The sequence below is a fragment of the Rhynchophorus ferrugineus genome, unplaced genomic scaffold, assembly GCF_030347505.1.
Source record: "Rhynchophorus ferrugineus isolate W39M unplaced genomic scaffold, kcgeb_rfMv2 rfM2, whole genome shotgun sequence".
NCBI lineage: Eukaryota > Metazoa > Arthropoda > Insecta > Coleoptera > Curculionidae > Rhynchophorus > Rhynchophorus ferrugineus.
Window position 1 is genome coordinate 64,538,128 of NW_027472581.1, and position 22,203 is coordinate 64,560,330.

General features: G+C 30.2%; 1 protein-coding gene across 1 annotated transcript; it reads right to left on the minus strand.

The window, feature by feature from the left end:
• Positions 1 to 4,033: 4,033 nt before the first annotated feature.
• On the minus strand, positions 4,034 to 20,065 carry LOC143190202 (phenoloxidase-activating factor 2). Its single transcript, XM_076394366.1, has 4 exons — positions 19,924 to 20,065; positions 11,801 to 11,939; positions 11,545 to 11,746; positions 4,034 to 5,020 (listed from the first exon to the last, which is right to left on the minus strand). Exons 2-4 carry the CDS (start codon positions 11,925 to 11,927, stop codon positions 4,078 to 4,080), a joined length of 1,272 nt encoding a protein of 423 aa, XP_076250481.1. The 5' UTR covers positions 11,928 to 11,939; positions 19,924 to 20,065; the 3' UTR covers positions 4,034 to 4,077.
• Between the last annotated feature and the right edge of the window lie 2,138 nt (positions 20,066 to 22,203).

The window sequence follows — 22,203 nt, forward strand, 5'->3', positions numbered from 1 at the left end:
ATTATTGTGATAAAGATAAAATTGATAAAAAATTTTGAAGCCATGACCAAAGGCATTAAACGTTCCGTATAAAATGTTATATTAATATATAATAATATATCCTAATATTAATAATATGTAATTAATTAATTAATAATTTCTATATTTCATACTGTGCTTATAATAATTAATAATTAGTATATTGAAAAATATCCAGTAAATGGTAACAAAACATCGCAATAACAATTAAATAATTTGTATACTGTTATGAAATATGTATTTTATTCCATAAATGCTTTTGATATAATAAATATATATAATCTTAAGGTTAGTATTTTTACTGTACTTAACCACGCCTTTATGCCACTATTTGCTTCTTAATACGACAGCAGACTTCGAGAATGCGTGAGCATATTCCATGTTCACTAAAAAAAGAAGAAAGCTATAGCAGATGTAATTTTATAGCTCATCAAATATATTCGAATCAAAGTTAAAATTGTCGGTTAAAAAAGTCGGTAAATTAGAAGACATATTTTATATCCTTAGTAATAACATTTCTAAGACTTTATGACTAAGACTATATGTTTTCAATTTATATTTGACTCTGCTCTAATAAACTGTTCATAGTTGTCATTTTTTTGTTATATAGGTCAGACATATAATAGTGCTTCTTGTTTGCATATAAACACTTAAATTTGCTGGTTACGAAGAAAACTACTGTAGAGTTATTAGGAAATAACCTTATGGAAGTTTATGGCTAATGTAGACAGGAATTCTATGCTTTCAATAATACAATAATTTCTTCAATGTTTCTTCAATGCTCATTCAATTCTTTCTTCTTCATTCAATTCAATAGTTTCTTCTCCAAAAAATTAAATACTTTCTCTCAGCAATACTTTGTTCTTCTCATTTTTCAATAACACTCTTTTCTTCGGTGTTCATGCAAATTACTTTCAGACTGTATTCTCGTTGTGGATGCACAGTGTTTTATCTCTGAAGCTCCTCCCTCGGGTTCTTGGTGATTTTGGATCAGGCTGGTCCAAGAAACCCTTTTCTGTACCCCAATTCCCTGAGAATATCTGGGTGGGAAACACTCTTCCAGCTAGGATATTCTCACGCTGATAAAAAATGTGCGTTTCGGACTCTTAAGGAATTCCCAAAAAATCCACGATTTTGGGTCTTCTTGATATTTATGGTTAGGCGCCATAAAGAGTCCTCTACCAGGTCTAACAGCCCACACTTTTCGTCTAGCCTCGGTACCTGAACCCTCATTATCAGAAACACTCGACAATGAGCTGATGGGAATCATCCTTGTTGAATACGCCTGTTCTGTTTACTTGGTATCTTTTTGCCTATCTATACTTATCAGACGTTCAATATACGGCGAATGTTATGTTTTTGATCAGGTCATAATTCTTTTCCATGTCATAAATATTAAAAACTTCAGTTAAAAGGTCTAATAAATTAGACGCTATAACAATAGAACCGAAAGAATTCTATAATTAGCGTAACTTACATTTTACAGGGCTGTCCCAAACATTCATAATAAATTTGCGTCGCAACAGTATCCTTTTGAATACTTTCAATCCTGTTTTATGTTATGAAAAGACGAAAGAGCTAAAATAAACCCAAAACTCATGGATTCTTCAAGAGGACAACACACATAACATACTAAGATCTTTTCGGTTAAATACGATAATGTAGTATTTAATTTTTGCCACTTAAAACTGTTCCAAAAATATCATGCGAGTTTTAGCCCATGTTTAATCTATATTAGAGGGTATAATGTAGAGGGTATAAGGTCAATTGAAAAGTTCTCTTCCTACCATAGTAAAACACCAAAAATTGGCAAAATTATTTTTTTTATTCAACATAATTCCCTTCAAGGGTGATACACTGATTGTAGCCACCCTCCAACTTTTCGATACCATTTTTGTAGTATGATTTGTTCTTTGCGTCAAAATAAGCCTCAGTTTCGGCGATCACCTCTTCATTCGACGAAAATTTCTTCCCAGCGAGCATTCTTTTAAGATCTGAGAACAGGAAATAGTCGCTGGGTGGCAGATCTGGAGAATACGGTGGATGGATTGATTTTTGCCATCGTTTTCACTGACTTGTGACACGGTGCATTATCTTGGTCAAGCAACATTACCATTTTCTTCATATGCGTCCGTTTTTCGGCGATGTCATCCTTCAAACGGTCCAATCACGCTATGTAATAGTCGCTGTTGATGGTCCTTCCTTTTTCAAGGTAGTCAATGAAAATTATTCCATGCGCATCCCAATATACGGACGCCATAACCTTGCCAGTCGACTGTTGCGTTTTCCCACGTTTTGGACCGGGTTCATCGTGTGCAGTCCACTCGGATGACTGTCGATTGGACTTCCGAGTGAAATTATGGAGCCATATTTCATCCATTGTCACATATTGAGGCAAAAACTCGGGTTTATTACACTTGATTATCTTCAAACACTGCTCCGAATCATCCACTCGTCGTTGTTTTTGATTAAAAGTGATCTCGCGCGGCACCCACTTTACACAGAACTTTCCCATACTCAAACATTCGTGAATGATATGACGTACACGTTCAGTTAATATCTTTAGAGTGTCTGATATTTCATTCAATTTCAATTTACGGTCATTCAAAATCATTATGTGGATTTTTTAAATATTTTCTTTGGTAACAACCTCTTTTGGGCATCCACCGTCTTCGGTGCTCATTTCACTACATCTAAATTTAGCATACCAATCCTTGATGGTTGATTTTCCTGGGACAGTGTCCAGAAACTGGGCATCAAGCCAAGTTTTTGCTTCAACTGTATTTTTTTCCTTTCAAGAAACAATATTTTATCAACACGCGAAATAACTTTTTATCCATTTTTTCACAATAACAAAAGTTGCTTCACTCAAAATGTTAAAATTCACAAACTAATGATCCGACAGCTGTCAAATTTATATACCTATCGTTTGAGGCTTAGGGCTAACTAAAAAACATAACACACACAGAACAAACTCTCACAGAACTTTCAAATATTTTAGATGTTAATTCAACTGTATTTTTTTCCTTTCAAGAAACAATATTTTATCAACACGCGAAATTACTTTTTATCCATTTTTTCACAATAACAAAAGTTGCTTCACTCAAAATGTTATAATTCACAAACTAATGATCCGATAGCTGTTAAATTTATATACGTATCGTTTGAGGCTTAGGGCTAACTAAAAAACATAACACACACAGAACAAACTCTCACAGAACTTTCAAATATTTTAGAAGTTAATGAATTAACATTTTTCATATATATATATATATATATACAGTGCGAATTCCAAAATGATAGAAAATTGCTACTACGCGAATTAAGGGAGTTAAGAGTTTAGAGTTAAGATAAGTACATGGAAGAAATTATCACAAGACATGCAAGTATCTAATACTTACGAACAAGAAACAATTTGCATGAAGTTATCTGGTTACTACCCTTAAGGGTATAAATTAGAATTTTTATTTGTTAAATGTATTATCATCAAGTATTTAAAGGGAAATTTTCCATTTTTAACAAACCTATGCAATAAAATTCTTTTAAGACAAACAAAAACACATTTCTCCTGCTATTTCAACTGCTACTCTAGTCACCAAGGGAGTTAAATGTTGCTCCGGTATAGGAAACCGGTTCTTTAGTTGAAACCTGAAAATTTTTGTATCGCTAGTGCGAAAAAATGTATAACATTGCTGTGGCCTTTTTAAGTGTTAAAAGAATATTCGTTCACTCTATAATATAGATATATTTATGAAGCTTACTACTTACTAAGTTTACTCTATGTTTTTATTTAAATGTCTAATTATTCGTTATATCCTAAAAGTTGAGATATTATATATTGCAGTATCAGTATTGATTCAGAATAATAATTCTATTTTTGTTTATATTATTACGTAATTCTTCATTATGTTATTTAACTATTGGTCATCAGTTTATTTATAGTTACTAATAAACGAAGTGTGACGTATTTAGGCAGTCTTCTCAGCTACAAGGCAAACAATAAAACAACATATGATTAAAAATTTAATAATACTATTTATTTTAGTTAAAAGATTAAGATCAATATGTATAGTATGACGTATCTAATCCGTAAGACTTCATCTGAGTGTCTATCCAGTCTCTAAACAGAGCTAAGTTTACATAGACTCCAGGAATATTATTTTCACCGCAGCCGATACCCCAAGCAACGATACCCATTTGGTAATAACGGTCATTTGTATCTCCGGGAACTGGACAGACCAATGGACTACCGCCATCACCCTTGCAAGTGTCTTTTCCGGGTTCTCCGCCAGCGCAAATGAATGATTTGTGTAGTTGGAAGAACTTTCCAAGTCTGGTAGTTCGGAGACGATCTTGACACACTGGGTTTGAAACTAAACCTAGGTCGATTTTTTTCAAGATCACTTGGTATTTTCCTTTCTGTCCGAATACGTCTTTTCCCCAACCTGAGGCGAAGCAGGTAGCGGCGTTCAAACTAAAATCTTGTGGAGGTAAACATACTGGTTCGACGTTCTTGGCGATTTCAACTGGAGATTGGAGATACAAAACGGCGACGTCGTTGTAAAGAGCTCCAGCATAATACTGAGGATGAACGGTGACAGTTTGTACCTCCCGATCCTGGTATGGGTACAATTCTTTGGTGTGTTGCGAGTCCCATTCACCAGCTCGGATTTTGTACTTTTTATTTTTGTTATTGACACAATGAGCTGCAGTGACCACCATTTGAGGGTGGATCAAGGCACCGCCGCACTGGTAGACGTTCAATTTCGAGGTGCCACCTTCGACCGATTCCTCCTGAAGAACCGCGATCATCCAAGGGAACTCGCCGAACTGGGCCTCGTTGTCTTTGTCACCGGTAATACGAAAACCGATGCCGTCAGAGTTGCGTCGTCCACAACCAGATTTTTGTACTGGTGGTGGTGTGGGTGTGATGGGTTTGTCAGTTTGGTCCTCGGTGTTACAACAGACTTCGATGTAGCTTGAACATGGTCCATCGTTAATTCTAAAAAAAGCAAAACATACCACTTGTAGACTGCTATTATTAAGGTCACTGGTTACTATTTACATCCATATATGACATATCCTCCACCACAATTAATTAGTACAAAAGATAAATGGTCTAATTAGATGATTTTATGCAAATATTGACAATCATATATTACTTTACTTTATATTCGAAATTTTACATTCTTAATAAATATTAGTATATATGCAAAATGCACACAATAGTATAAAAAAATTAGTGAGATCTGTGATGGCACATCTGACAAAAAAAACACACGAAACAAATGAAAAAATTAGGCGTATTAAACATGGAACTTCTGGAACAAGACATGCGCATATCTTCGAATGGGGTGATTTTACATGAAAATAATGTTATTAATCGTATATTTAAACAATAATAATAAAATTAGAAAAAAAGCAGAGCATTAAATTGCAATCTGGAATTGAATAGAAACATCTATGATAATAAAGGGCTAATTTATAACAACTTACAAAACTAAAGCCTTCAATTGTCTGTATTAAAATAGCACAAACAATTATGTATGAAGTCGAATTATACAAACTTGTAGTACATCTCCTTTACTCCTACCATATAGAATTTCATTCCATACTTTCAAGATTATTATGTTGAAAAAGCCGTTAAAAAAAGGAAATGCGAAAATTCGGAAACCATCTTGAAAAAAAGGTAGAGTGTCATGATGTCGTAATTTCGGTTAGACTTCCGCTAGTCCACATCAGACTACAGTTTGCTTAATAAAATTAGCTCAATAAACTAGAATGTTTGTCAAAACCAAGCATTTTTTATTGATTACTAATGCTTATCATAATACATGATAACCTCTAAAACAAACGAAGCCGCCAAGTTATCTAAGATTTCATTATAAAACATGAAAAGATTATTGAACGTAAAAACATAATCTCGGAGATTGAAACAAACCAAACTCCATAAGCATAAATTATCATTAGCTTATTTTAACCAAGTCTTAGTTTGGGTTAGATTAATGTAAATATAGCAAAGAAGTATGTACAATAAAAGATGTTATAAAAAGTGCTCAGATAAATCTGTAGTGTGTCATAGAATGAACATCTCCAGCAAGATAAAATATGTTATATATATTTAATCTAGTTTCAATACTCAATTTTTTTATTATTTATTTTAGCAAATATGATTAGCAAATATTAGGACTCAAAAGTACAGTAAAACATATTTAAATTTCACTTTAAGCTTTATAGACTATTTTCTAAAACTGATGTTATTATTATATGTCAAATATATGTTATACATCAAAAAATAATTAAGTCAAATTAAAAAAACATAAAAAATTTAATAAATTCTCTCATCAAAGACCTCATTTCTCAGCGTTGCTTCATAAATTAGTCATGTAAGTTCAAAATTCACGCTCCATTTGACAGAAAAACAAATTCTAACTAAAGAATCATATTTTTAAACAGTATTTCATAAATTATACAATTTTATACGATATATATTACTATATAATTCGTAAAAAACCTAAAAAACTAGCTATAAAAACCATACCTTCGTTAGCAACATATGTACAGTTTTGTTGACTTTTTCATAGTCGCTGAACATAATTGTGATTGATTCATTAGAGTGGTTTTTTCATTTTTCAAAGTTTGGGTTATCGCAGCACCATACTGTGATACATACATGATATTCTGAACTCTGAATGCTACAATTTTGACCAACTCTCTCACTTCAGAATAGACGCGACATAGAAATCAAAATAATCTTCTCGAAATGTCCAATAATCGTGCGAATTTGTGGTCTGAGCAACACTTTTATGAACTGTTTCGATGTTAGACGGTTCGTCAAAGTACCTTTATACCTAACACCTTTAAATCACTTCTTCGGTCATATTTTGTAGAAAAATTGTGAACTAAAGTTGAGGAATAATAACAATCTTTATTTTCAACATACGAATGAGAACATATTCGTTAATTTAGGGATGTCCGATATATACAAATTATTGTTAATATGGATAAAAGAATCTGTTAAATAATATAAAGCATAGCATATTATTAAATATAAAAATAAATAAATATAAGTTAAAATACTATATATTAGTAAAAATAAAGAGGATAATCAAAGTAATATAAACATCATAGTACATATTAGTACATACATAGTAGTACATATTTTGCATGTTGGCAAACGTGTAAATAATGCGACGCGTATATATTGCTCAGCTTACATGTCAAGTTTTGTAGGTTATATTTCACTGAATTGTGTGATCTCTAAGATGTTTAACGTTTTACGAAAGACAGTATTCCATGGTAGTAACAACATACACAAAACATGGTGCAACATCATCGGCGAAGGGGAATAGTGAGCGAAGCCCAAAATTAACTGACAAACATTAAACAGAATTGACCACAACAAGAAAATATGAAATTACTGCGGCAAAAGTGACAGTAAATCTCAACAGTCACTTGAGTAAAATTATTTCGACAAAAAGAGTACGACGAGAGCTCCTCAAAGCTACAATTGCGAAACCCGTTATAAAGGTAGCTAACTCTAAGCTGCGAAAGAAGTCGTGTAACTATCACAAAATCTTGATCTTGACACTTGATTATTGGAAGAATGTCGTATGGTCCGATGATTATTGTTTACATTGGTTCTTACAAACGGTCGGATTTAAGTACGACAAACACCAAAAAAAGCCTACGAACTACTTGCTTCCTATACTCAAGCAAGGGAAAAGTTCCAATGTAGCATCAGAATATGATCAAACATCTTCTATGGCCAGCACAATCATTAGACGTGACATAACTGAACCGTTATGGGCAGTCTTAGAGGAGCATAGACCCAAGAGGATTTCGATCTCAAACATGATGTCCTTTTACAAGAATAAAGAAAGAATTCAGACATGTTTCCGCGAAGAATTGTAGCTGTTTTAAAAGCAAATGGCGGCTCAACACCTTCTTAGTAAATAAATATTTTGTATAGGTCAGGCGTTCATGTTATTTCGTTATCCCACTTTGTTTATATAATTCTGTAGTTATTATATTAATCGTTATGTGATAAAATAACACAATTATATTAAAGAATTATATTCAGAGAATTTGTAGTGCACATTTTATATACAAATAGTACTAAAATATTATTTCTAGAGTAATTAAAACTAATATAATTGAATGCTCGTACAAAGATAGGTTGCGCAACGAATACTTGTTTTTGATCGCACAGAATTAACTTATGATTGCATTGTTTGAACATTTACATAATTCATCCGGTTTAAATTGATAAAAAATTTGAATTTTAGAGAGATTAAACTGATTTTTAATTGGTAAAGTAACTAATATTAATTCATATGTTAGATCTTCGAAGGCAGACGGTGATGAAGTTGAAACTACAAACAAGATACCGTTTTGAAGTATCACGTTATTTATCAATATTAATAATTGTTAAGTTACTGTGTTATAATGAATCTTGTTTTTTCTTTTTGAACAATTTTATATTTCTGCCCTAACAATTTAATACATTGATTATATTATTTAATGAACTTTTTAGCTTATCACATTTTAATTATGGTCATTATGGTATTTTGATACACTTATTATTTTTTGCAATATTTATCACCAATTAGAACATTAGTACTATAAATATAGAATTGGTATACTAACTAAAAATAATAAAATTGTAATTTAATAGTATGATTTTATCTTAAGTGGAAGATTTTCTGTGGAAAGAAGAGAAAGTACTGTTTCGATAACTTAGACTTATTATAGTAAATTATTTTAAATAATTCTCCAGGTAAAAATTACTTTTGTATCGTTTTTGAAGTAATATTTTATCAACGGCGTTTCTGCACCATTTTTTAAATGGTGATATTAATATCTTATTTGTAACATATGGTATACATTTTTCCCTTTCATATTCAAATCAAATACCACATTTCGATATTGATGTTTCATTCTAAAAGAATGATATTTAAATTCTTCTCTATTACTATCTCTATTAGTTCTATACTTATTAATATTTTTTACTTTTCTACTGCTTGCTATTTGTAAAATGCGTTAATTAATATAATTGTATTATATAATTTTAATATTGGAAACCCTACTGCGCTGATTATTGACACATTGAGTAATGTCATATCTACGCTGTATCTGTTGAGAAGTGCTAAAAAAACCACTACGTTGATTTTGGACTTTTTGGATCCTTTTTAATTTGTTTTGCAGGATAAATAAACGAATATCGCGTTTGATTTGAGATATTACAAATCCACGTCTAATAATAGAGAATAAATTATATTTGGAATGAACCAGCTGAAAATTAATCGATATTTTACGGATTAAATTCAATAATCCTGTTATATTTTTACTTGATGCTCTTGGATTATTATTTATGGAAATATTTTAGTGGCTGCTCTTACTGTAACATTTTCTAAATAATACATGCACTTAACAAATATAATTACAAACATTCAACAATGTGCTGAAAAATTAAGATAATTAGCTACCAAGTCAGTCACGCTCGCCATTATTAGAAATTAATTTCGAACCATTACTGAAAATTGTATTCTTTTCAATAAAACCAATAATTTAAAAACATTTATACAATAATTTTAATAACATTAACAAAGAAACCAACAGATGACAGACTCTTCATATTTCATTTAAATAGAAACATTAAAAACAGAACACAAATAAAATAAAATCATTATAGAATCATACCAGAAAGTGTACACATGTTAAAAAATGTTTTACTGGTTTTACTAGAGTTTATTCATATATATTAAAAATTATAAATCACATCACCCAATAAGTAGACAGTGTCAATGACATGTCTATAGACCTTATAGTGAAGAAGTATTTATTGCTTCCACAATAATTTTAAAAAAAAGATTTTTTTTTATATTAATATACTATTAAAGCCAAAGTAACTTTTGAGCAACTTTAGTTTTTTACTATTGAATCAAATATTTGAATGTTTCAATCGTTATAGGTTTTTAGCATTTTTGGTTTCCTGTCTTACCCGTAACCTTGATGATATATATGGGATACAAATATATAGTTTTATATGTTGTTGCATTTTGATAAATAATAATGTTCATTAATAAAGCCGCTTTTAAGAATTTTATTTTTAATGACTATTTTAAACAAACATTAAAATAAACGAATTTTGATTGAGAAGTAGTAAAATACTCTTGAATGAGATTCATAAATAATGGAAATAGAAATAAATTATTAATACACATAGTAAAATAATATAAATAAAATATTTATTATTAAGCTAACATAGCCTCACTAACAGTTCAATCAAATAAAATATCAATATTTTGAGATAAACGTTTTATTTATAAGTAGATGAAGACTAGTTTTATCCTATCGTTATTTAAACATTATTAAAATACGATAGAGCATATTTGGAGTCATTATTCTATTCCTTTTTTTAAATATAAAATTAATTTTACTTTGCAATTTGCGAGTTTAAAATCATTTAGAATAAAATGTTCTAGAATACTGAAGTATAACACAAAGATCCCAACGATTGTCTCTTTCCTTTCCTAAAATTCGTTCATCTCCGTCTTACTTATGCCACGGTCGGATAAGAAAGTCGTAAGTATGCATTTCAGTGATATAGTAATTACCATTTTTATTTGACTATGAACTTTTTTGACTGTTTATATTCCAATTAACTGTTATTGACTATTCCTGATAAGCTCAACTTAACTAAATTAAACGCAGTGCTACAAACACATATGTTAAATAAAATGTAACTTATTACATTTAACTTTATTATTCGCCTAAATTCAATAGCTGCTCCCAGAAAATATTATAAAGGAATTCTTTCGTCGGTATTTCGTAATTAATAATTGTCAAAAACGAATTGTCATATGACAAAAGTATCAAAGAGCACCATTGAATTGTATTATGCTTGATAGAAATTATGCTGAATTTCTGAAAAAGTACTCTATGATAAAGTTTAAGCTAGATCGGGGATTAGAAATATTATTTTTACAGATGTATTTAAAAAGTATATAGTCCTTTCAGCAAAACAGCCAATGCACATCATAGATGTCGTCGAATATAAAAAATAAAATAATAAAAATAAAAAATATAAAAAGAGACAAAATGCCGTCTGATGCTTTAGAATATATAATTATATCTGGTACTGGTCGAAATTGTTGTCAAATGGCTATAAAATTCTTCAAAACCTTAGAGAATATGACTTAAATTTTGGTGACGTGCATTGGCTGTTTTATTGGATTAACTATATATCTAATAATATTGTGTAATTAAAAATAACGTTACGATAATATATACAACTTTGAAACGCTAATATTTTAATAAGGCGGAAGCATATATATATAAATCAGCAAATAGCAATATACAGAATAACGTTAGTTAGTGAGCATTTTTGTATGTATGCACATTTATATTAATAACAAAATATTATAGCATATATTCTAAAGCCTGAAGTATAATACTCAATAAACTAGCCTATATTAACCAACCGTCTATATACAGAGCGAAAATCACCCAATAATGACTTACCTTATATCAATAATTCCTTCACCATTGGTGTTGACGGAACCATTATTGCAGAGATAGTACGGAACGCAGGTACATTGTTCACCGCCGCTGTTACTCTGGATGGCCGGCGTTGTCGAGCTCACTGTTTGAGATGCGGATGTTGGTTTCGTAAAGACTTGATTAATCAGATTGAGTGTGTCGGAGTCCAAATCAAGTCCAGATCCTAAAGTTAATGATAATGTCAAGCGTTTACGAAACATGCGATGAGAAAACTTACCTCCCGCAGGCTGTGCTTTAGGTTGTCCAAGAAGCTCGCTTAAGCTTTTTCCTCCGGAAGCAGCTGGTTGTGCTCGGACCACCAACAGACAACTGAACGTCAGCAATATAGATAATCGAGTTATCATGTCAGAATGTGTCTGTAACAAAATATTGTTTAAATATACTGAAATAGTAAAACGAATAAAATTTCTATAATAGTTATAAATAACTGAATTATAATTCGCATTATTATAATTATAATCGCATTATTGTAACACATACAGGGTATTGATCCCTACAACAAAGGGAACAGTACTTCGAATATTTGCCAACAACACAGTTATCATGGCAAAATATGTATCTCTGTCTAAGCCTCTAGAAAAAGTAAAAGTAGCACTCAACAAGATCTAAAAATGGAATAGAGACTGGAAAATACAGCTTAAAAGCTACATATCTGTCCATGTTATTTTTGCCTTGCAGCGAAATGACAAAAACATAATTTTATCACTTGATGGATGCCCGGTTTCTTAAACAGAATCAGCTAAATACCTCGGCATACATCCCGATGCTAATATGTTCAATTGGAACTGTTATGTTAGATAAAAAACAGAGTAGATTAGACTCAAAGTTTAACTGTAATAGTTAATCGAAATATACTCTCAACTTGACCTAAAATCAAAGAGATTGGTTCAACAGTCAATCGTAAAGCCAATTCTGACATAGAGGGTGCAACAACGTAAACAAAATAAAGTTCTACAAATAATTACCAAAGCTTATCGCTACGTAACGAATGAAGGGCTGGACGATGACCTCGAAATCAAATGGACATACAAAGTGATTCAAGATTTCGCATTAAAACATGAAATAAGATCTCTAAATCACAGCAACGTGGAAGCAATACAGCTACTGGACAACACGCAAGAAATCAGAAGATTGAAGCGAACCAAACCATACCAACTTGTTTAGTATATAAGTGAATTCTTAACTTAAGTCGTTTAGTTTTATATGAATTAGCCTTGCTTGTGTATTAATACAAATCCAACAGAACAGAACAGTACAGAGTAATAAATTAATTGGTAAATTAAGATTGTACTAAATATATTTAATGTAAGATGTAATTAATAAAAAAACTGTAATACATAAATCTGATTAGATAATGGGTTGCGAGTTTCAACAGAACGAATATATTTACTAATTTTTTGTATGTGAGGAATCAAGGGATTTATTTAGAGAAATTAGTATATAATATTAATCAAAATATTTTCCTACAACTTCTCTCCGCCTGTCTGGCAACATGGCGATGCTGTCTTGTGTTGATGTAGCAGCGTTCCTATCATCGATCTATTTTCCCACTTGTCGAATACTTTGAAATCGTGTACCAGCCAATTCATGCTGTATCGATCTGAACAAGTGATAATTAGAAACTGTTGTGTCTGCAGAGTACGCTAGGTGTGACAAAACGTCCCATTAGAGCTACAACGGTGCATCCTTCAAAATTCTTAACATGTATGTTGGCAAGCGTTGTCATGCATGATCACTTTACGTCTATTAATGGCTATTGCTGTTTTTTTTTCAAAAATATATCGTTCACTTTCTTCATTTGATATCGCTAAACATCTACAGTAATACTTTCTTTCAGTTGTAATAGCTCATAATACAATACACCTTGCTGATCCCATCATATGCACAGCAACATAATTAAATTGTATGTGAATAATTTCTTCGGTTTCGATCTGCATGGAACTCTTGGCCTAACCCATAACCTTTTGTGCCTGTGATTGTCATATGATCATATTAGATCCACTTTTCATTGTCAGTTACAATACACTTAAGAAAGCTCTTCTTTTTTGCAAGACCCTCTTCTTTTGGATTTTACCCATCGCATATAAATTCCAGAAAAAATATGATCCTTCAATTTCTAAGCTATCTTTTAAATTTATACTTTAAATTTTCACTAATAAAAATGGCTGATAGACGCATGCACCCAATATTTAAATTTAAACACTAATAAATAATTATTGCCACTTTGACCGATGATCTTTTAACACCTCTCTTAATTTTTATATTATATCCGAAACAGTTAGCTAACTAACACTTCAGTTAGAAAGAAGAGTCTTCAGGAGTCTTAAAATCAGTTCATCTTCTTCGAAATAATAATTTAACTAACACACACACACACCCACACACATATATATATATATATATATATATATATATATATATATATATATATATATATATATATATATATATATATATATGTATATATATATAAACACTGAATTTAATTCCGAGGCATCAAGGCAAAATTTTATCTTAAGAGGCGAGACTCAAATACTAATTAAGATTCAGTGAAAACTGCGTCATGGTCATTACAATAGTCATGGTAATTTATAAATTTTCAAATAATATTAAAAAGTATATTTTTCTTCGGAGAAATATCTTTCGCAAGACGTCTTGGCATTGGAACAAAAATATTTTTTCGAAGAAATTGTGTCAATTAACTATTGAGTTTAAATTATATTAAATATGTTGTATTAAAGATATGCATTATACGATTAAATATTATGAATTAATAAAAATAAAATCTAACAAAAAATAATCGTGTTATTAGTACCCTTAGCCTTTAAAACCGATGACCTTTGCTTATGCAACCTTTAAATCAAATGAAACAGTGTCTGTTGTACATTGGGAAGAGTTAAATCAGAACGATTTGATTATAACAGATAATACAATGATTCATGAACATAATTTGCAAAAAATAGCTCAAGGTGAAGCCAACAACGCATTGTTCCAATGACCAGGGGAAGCACATTTAATAGTTTTTGTTTTTTCTATTTATTAATTAAACCTGATGGTCGGTTTGATAGTTTGTGCATATGTATGTTTGTATAATGCACAGTGATTAAATTACGTCATTAATATTCTTGTTATAAAGAAATATTACACGTATAGACAGTAAACAAATATTTATAACAGAAAATTAAAAAAGAAAAAATTGGTACAATATACATTAATCAAAATATTTTCCATTATTTTCTAAAACTTTTTTCTGACAACAGGGTGATGCCGTGTTTAAATAGCTATGTTGGTTTGGCAAACCCAATCTACTAATTTTTACACATCTTCCGTTTTATAAATTTCTATACCGTGTATCAGTCAAGCCATGCTGCATAAATCCGATTAATCAGAATGCCCTATATATGGTAAGTACGATAGCTGCACCAGAAATTTCTACTCAAGCTGCAAGAGTATATCATTCATAACTCTTCCAACTTGTAGCCTAGCTATTACTGTTTTTTTTTGCACCAATTCCTCATTCAGTTTGCTTAATTCTTGATGGTAAACATCTGCAGTATTAGTTTCATCCGATTTTAGAAACTCCTAATACACTAAATCTTGCTGATACCACCATATACGCAGCATGATTTCACAGTCATGAATATTTGGCTTTGGTATCGACGTGCATGATTCTCCTAAACTAACTTTCTCTATTCCTTTTACTCCTTTCCCCATTCTATATGCCACAGTTATTGAATGAAATTGTTTAAATATTTATGGTCCATGAGTAAATCGTTACGGACAAATTCGATTCAGGAGTGAAATAAATTAACTTTGCCAAGTAATTGGATCTGGATTAAAGTATTTCCAAACAAATACAATTGTTTCAACATGGAGAAGTTCTCGATGAAGACGATGAACTGAAAGACTTTTTCTTTTACTGATAAACAAATCAAAAAATATTCGTTAAAAAACTTGTTCAGGAATACTATTAAATTAGGAAAATTAACTGAACTTATTTCTATTACAGCAATTAGAAAAAGCTTAGGTGAACTGAAATTTACATCAGAATTTCTAATTATGACTGTTGAAATAATCGAATTAAAGAGTCTAAATTACATAGATTAGATGGAATAAATTTGTTAATACCTTTAGCTAATAGGTTTAACCATAAATATACAAATATTTATTAAAGAAATATATAAATAATAAATATTATATACAATATATAATTAACTCCAGGTAGTTTCATAACTCTGGAAATGAAAAGGGGCTCTATGCTGAAGATAACTTCTCTTTAAATGTCTACACTAAAGTTTCAACGTGACAATAATATCAAACATACAACCAAATTAAGAATTCTTGCACAAAAGACTGATCTGTTGACAGTGTTACCATGGAGCCAAAAATTGAAACAATAACTTCTTGACATTTTTACAGATTGGGCAATTAATCATTAATTATTACTTGAACATATCAAGAAGTAATAAAAATTAATATTGTATATTATATTTGAATGTTCAGTTTTAGTTTAAATCTTTACGACTGTAACAAAAATTATTTGTAGCTTTTAAGTTGAATAAATGTTATTTTTGAAATATATTTGTTATATATTTTACATTTATTATTATTAATTATTAATCTGAAAATTAATCTAGACTGTCAATACAAATTTGTATTAATGTATGAGCAATACTGTATACACGCTTTTTGTCGCCGAAAATGCTATTTTTCACTTCTTCTTTTGTAGTTCATTTTCTAGATGAAGGAATTTTATGGAAACTTCCCAAGAGATAGGTTGTATCACTGTTAAAAATACATTTATTGACACAGATCTCAATCATTAGAGGCTTTTTCCAATGCCACCGGATATTCAGGTTCACCTCTTTTAGCGTTTTGATTTGCGGCCATTTTGTAAGCGTTCATCTTGTTTTGACCACAAGTTTTCACGAACTATATCCTCCTTTTATAAATGTTTTGTTTCCTGTTATTATTCTTAAATATTCTTAAAATATGGGACCATCTTTTTAGAAGAACAAAAGCATTTTTTCATATAGATGTTTTGGTATTAAAATATAAACTCAATTATTTATTAATTATTATCAGTTCATTTGCCACGAAAATTGAAAATTAAAAAATGCAGGTAATAACTCTCCAGAGTACACAATAGTATCACAATCGCTGGTTGGGAACTGTGAGAATAGTATTATTAAAATCAAATTCCCTATATTTGCTAAAGCAAATCAAAATTGTATCGATAGCAAACCTACTGAAACACTTTATAATGATACTTTGAAAATAAAGATGTATTTGACAGCTATTACACTTAAAGCTTCTTAAAATATGGGACCATCTTTTTAGAAGTACAAAAGCATTATTTTAAATAGAAGTTTTGGTATTAGAATATAAACTCAATTATTTATTAATTATTAAAACGATTTTTTTGTTTTTGAAGTATATCAATGCTAATTTTCATTTAATTTGATGATTCTGGACAGGCAAAAAATTCACTCAAAGACGTTATTCAATACTGATTCATTTAAAACGCAAAAGAAATATGCAAAATTGTGAATTAGTAATACAAGAAACAATTTGAATGAACAACGTGGATAAGATCCAAAAGCTTGTATATTTTGTGTCGTAGAGATTGAAGCGAAGAAACATTGAAAGCCGTTTGGTCATGTATAAAACTCTGCTTCAATGGCAAAATCGGAAAGGTTTATTTGCATAGTGTTGTTACAATGGTGGTTAACAGTGGACAATCCGAAATGTGAACTATCTGGTTATGCTTGGTGTAATGGACTATGAGATACTGTGATATATGATACAAAGACACAACAATGTTATTCTTTAGCATGAAAACGCTTGAGTACATTTCTGAAACCCGATGGAAACATACTTAGAATTATTAAAATAGGAAGTTGCTACCCGCCGTATTCTCCAGACCTTGGTGTTTCTGATTACTACTTATTTCGATATATGAAGACACCAAGAAATGGGCCGAGTCGTGGATAGCCTCAAAAGATACATCGTCCCTTCGAGATGAAATACCTAAATTGCCTGAAAGATGGGAAAAGTAGCGGCTATCGACGAATAATACTTTCAATAAAAACATATATTTCAATCCAATTTATAGGCCAATAATGAAGAAAACAATAAATCTATCAATCAAGATAAGGATAAATTATTAATTTTAATTATATAGACAATTCGATAATCATAATAGTTGTTTTCATTTATTTTATTTTGCTGTCTTGCCAAAGAGCATTAAGCCCCCTTATCTTATTCACTCGAATTCTATCACAAATCTTAAATTAGACTTGATATCAGAATCGGGCCTCCCCATCCTAAATGCATAATTATTGAAGAACCAGATAATTATAAATACTAATAAAACAAAAACAAAAAGGTAAAAAAAAACAAAACTCGTATATATGTTTACGGATTTACAAACCCGACTTACCATCACTTTTAGAAAAGTATTTGTCGTGTTTTTATTAACACGCTATTTGTACAGCCGTTAAATCATTCCTTTCGCTTTAACAATTTGCAGAAAAACGTGTATTGCTTAACGGTACTTCCCAAATATTCATCGTTTTAATTCAACCAAGGCCAATATGATAATTGCAAAAAAATAATTTAAAAAATGTGCGAATCGAACCGTCTACCTCAAAACACGTTTCGTGATGCCCAGTAGTAACAACACAAAAGAAAAGAAAAACCGCAAAACCTATTATGCAATGTTGTTATTGTTGAATTAGTCAGTTATAGGTATGATTGGGTACATAATAAAAGAACATAAAATAATAAACATTTAACGACAGAATAGTTTATCTCAGTATATCAAAAATATATTGAATTCTGTTAAGAGAGAAAGTCATTAATGATAAATTTTTTTACCTTGTTTCATAGTTTGGTTAATCGGTCATAGTAAATAGGTAATCTAAATAGTAATAATAGAAAACTTGCTGTTTCAAACTAGATCTGTTTTACGAGATATTAATCAGGTTGTTTCAAAGAAACATTCAGAACATTTTTCCACAAATTCCTTAAAACAGTAGCATTTAAATAAATTACTATTTATTAAAAAAAATAAAGTCAGTTAGCATTTAGTTCCTAGAGTAAGAGATTTTGAACAGGCTAAATATTATAGCTAGAAAAAATAACAATTAAAAAGAAACAAACGACAGCAGCTTCGTTCTTGAATTTAATAAAGCACAAAACAATATGAAATAATTTGCGACAAGCCATGTAGAAATGAAAACTAAGTTATGTATGATACGCATATTTTTATATTTGAATAAAGAAAATATAAATGGAACATAAAAAAGATAATAGAAGAACACTTCATGAGGTATGGCCGTCTATACCGTATTGGCGTTAATATAAATATATACGATTTTAAAAACAGATAAACAAAATCGAGTAAGAGCAACCGAGAGTACATTAGCTCTTGTTATGGGAGTGACAACAAACAACAAATTTAAAACTGCCATTTCCCTGATTTGTCATAAAATGACGGCAAAATAATTGGTGTAATAAAGATGTTTGTGACAAAGTTACCCCAATTTATCGTCAGAAAGACTTGGAAAGTAATAAAATTTTCAAACTCGATTGTTACAGATCAAAATTTTTTAAACTATTGTGAAGATTAATTATTTAATATCCTCATGATTTTGTGAGATCTTTTATTTCAGTCATTAATTATAACCTCAAAAAACTACGATAATAGAAAACACTACAAACTATTTAACTATAACCGTTTCTGGTATAATACAAGCAACACGTTTCTTTTTTTTTAATAAGCTAATGGATTTTTAATAATAAATCAAACATGTTTATATATATATATATATATATATATATATATATATATATATATATTGCAACGCTTGTTTGTAAAAGATAAAAGTAGATACGATACTTCTTCGATACGTTTATTGTGAATCCCAAAGAAAATTCCGCGACTATTGTACAAACCAATGACGCCACAAGTATTTGTGGAAATTTCATTTTACTCGAGTACAGAGTAAATCACTAGTAAGAAGATTATTTTAATTATACAAATAACATGATTATCAGAATTATTTATCTAAAATCAAATAAAAAGCAATGTGGTCAAATTGGACATATTAACGTATTATCTTGACCGAACATATTTTCTGGTTTCTATCGAAAATCACGTCAGCCTTGACTATTTTTTTTGTGTTTATTTTAAATAATATTATTGTTAAGTGTTCGTTATTAAATAACAGGTTTTTATAGATATAAACATATAGGAATGACGTAAAATGACGAAATAACATCTGAAGAATTGTATTAAAATAGGAAATGATGATAATGTAAATTGGATGTGCTCACCTGTAAACTACCACTAAAAAACACTGAACAATCTCGTTGCAAATGCTCGGTCAAACTGACGATCAGTCAGCGGAGGTCGCAGCGAAACTTTGATACAAAATTTGTGTTGACTCCTGACTGGTATCTGAAAAATTAAGCAGACGCATGCGCCGATGATTTTAATCACGGCCAGTGTTGTCTCGAGGATGGTATTGTGATTTTCAAGACAAGTTTACTCTAGTAGGATTGCCAGCACTGATATTTGTAACTGTCGTGGGTTCTTGTTAATCAACCGTTAATTAGTATGCTTCACGACAATAACGACGTCACTGCTGCAAAGCTTAAATGATTTATAATATATAGTAGAATACTGCCGATTGGAAATTACAATGACTATTTCAATGATAATTACTTAAATTATTAAGGTTACAAAAATATTGAAAAAAAATTCAGTATATTTGATTTTCCTTCTGAACTTTAACACTGTTGCATGTTTTATTATAAAACTATTATAACGTACCTCCAACGATTTCTTGTTTACAAATCTAAAAAACAGTCACGTTTTTCAATCATTTCATTATATAATCGTTTCATCAGCATTAAATTTTTATAATTATTTTTTTTGCATGCGACGGAGCGATGAGATTATTAAAAATATGTTTATTTTAAAATTAAAAATGGGATTACTAAGGTTGTACAAGAAATAAAAAGATAAAATTGCAAAATTTGCCATGTTAAGTCAAATAGCTATTAGTAGCGCTACGAAACAATGACGTCACTTTTTACACACCGTTTCCAAATCATCATTTTTGCATTCCAAAATTTGAACTTGACCGTAACTGAATTAAGAATTTTTATAGAATTGAAGTGACTGAGTATTCCCGACATACTGCCCATGAAATGTATCAGAATATTGAAGAACATTAAGTAAAAATACTATCAGTAAAACATTTGCCACGAAAATTAAAAAATGCAGGTCATAACTCTCAAGAGTACACAATAATAGCAAAATCGCTGGTTGGGAACTGTAAGAATAGTATTATTAAAATCAAGTTGCCCTATATTTGCTAAAGCAAGACAAAATTGTATCGATGGCAAACCTACTGAAACATTTTATGATGATACTTTGGAGATACAGATGTATTTGATACGGCTATTAAAATATATATTCTACATAATTGATAGTAACTACAACACAAAAAAGATTTAAATTATATACATTTTATTATGAATGTTTGATTTTCTTAAACATTTAGCAGTTCTGTGTTGTTTCAAATGACCTTGTAACATTTGTAACTATGAATTCTTAAACTATATCTCTGCTTTGTTTATTGCTTAACAATTGCTTTATAATTGCTTAAACTATATCTCTGCTTTAAAGTTTATTTTACTTTACTTGACTTCAATGACAATATCTGGGTTTATACATTGTCTGAAATGTTTAAAACTTCTGTAATAAAAGCTTCATAAAATCACATTGTTCAATTAACCTGAACTATTATATTAAGCTGAAATCTAGCCTACCGAAATATTTATATACAAGAAACTAGATATTTGATATTGGCCTTTGTAATCTCATGATGATGGGATGGTATTTGGTGAAAGCTTGAATTTAATTAATATTTTTCTTTGCATTCTGTAGAAATATGTTCGTAGTAGTGAACACTAATGAATGTTCAGAGAGTTCATTTAGAAGCTCATTTTATTCTGTCTAGTTCGCATTCGAATCTTGTAGAAACTTGTATATAATGACTTCATGCTTCAAATATAATTTTCTATATTATTTGGTAAATGAAAAAAGGGCAGCATTATTAAGGACTCCTATATCCAACAAACAAATCAAAAGAGGCCCCTATTGACCTAAATAACCCTATTGATAACATCAAATGTTATCAATAGGGTTATTTACTCTATATTACGTTAATTACATTTTAGACATAATTAAAGGCATTTAAAATAGTAATATATTAGAATAATATTATTGCTGTGAATAAGTTACTGATGTTCAAAATATACTGATCTGTTTCCGCCTTGCAAGATTTTTTTGCTTTGGAACGAAAATACACACCTAATTTGGGTTTTTTACCCTTGTATTATTACATTAGGGCCCTGACGCCATCCATAGAGGATAGAATATCTAATACATAATACAAAATTATTAAAAATATTGTATAAAAATGACCTGCAACAATACAAACCGTCCAGTGCGATCAAAACAACTACTTCACACGCAGAATTGGAATGTTTTAGCGCGCATTTAAAATAACTTCACTATTTTAGACGTCAATTTTTCTTTCAAAT

What these genes read in the sequence shown, in the direction of transcription:
- LOC143190202 (XM_076394366.1), bottom strand. Translation starts at nt 11,927, where the DNA reads ATGATAACTCGATTATCTATATTGCTGACGTTCAGTTGTCTGTTGGTG. An exon ending in TAAAGCACAGCCTGCGGGAG is followed by an intron (nt 11,747 to 11,800) that starts GTAAGTTTTCTC and finishes CATTAACTTTAG; the next exon opens with GATCTGGACTTGATTTGGAC. An exon ending in GAAGGAATTATTGATATAAG is followed by an intron (nt 5,021 to 11,544) that starts GTAAGTCATTAT and finishes TGCTTTTTTTAG; the next exon opens with AATTAACGATGGACCATGTT.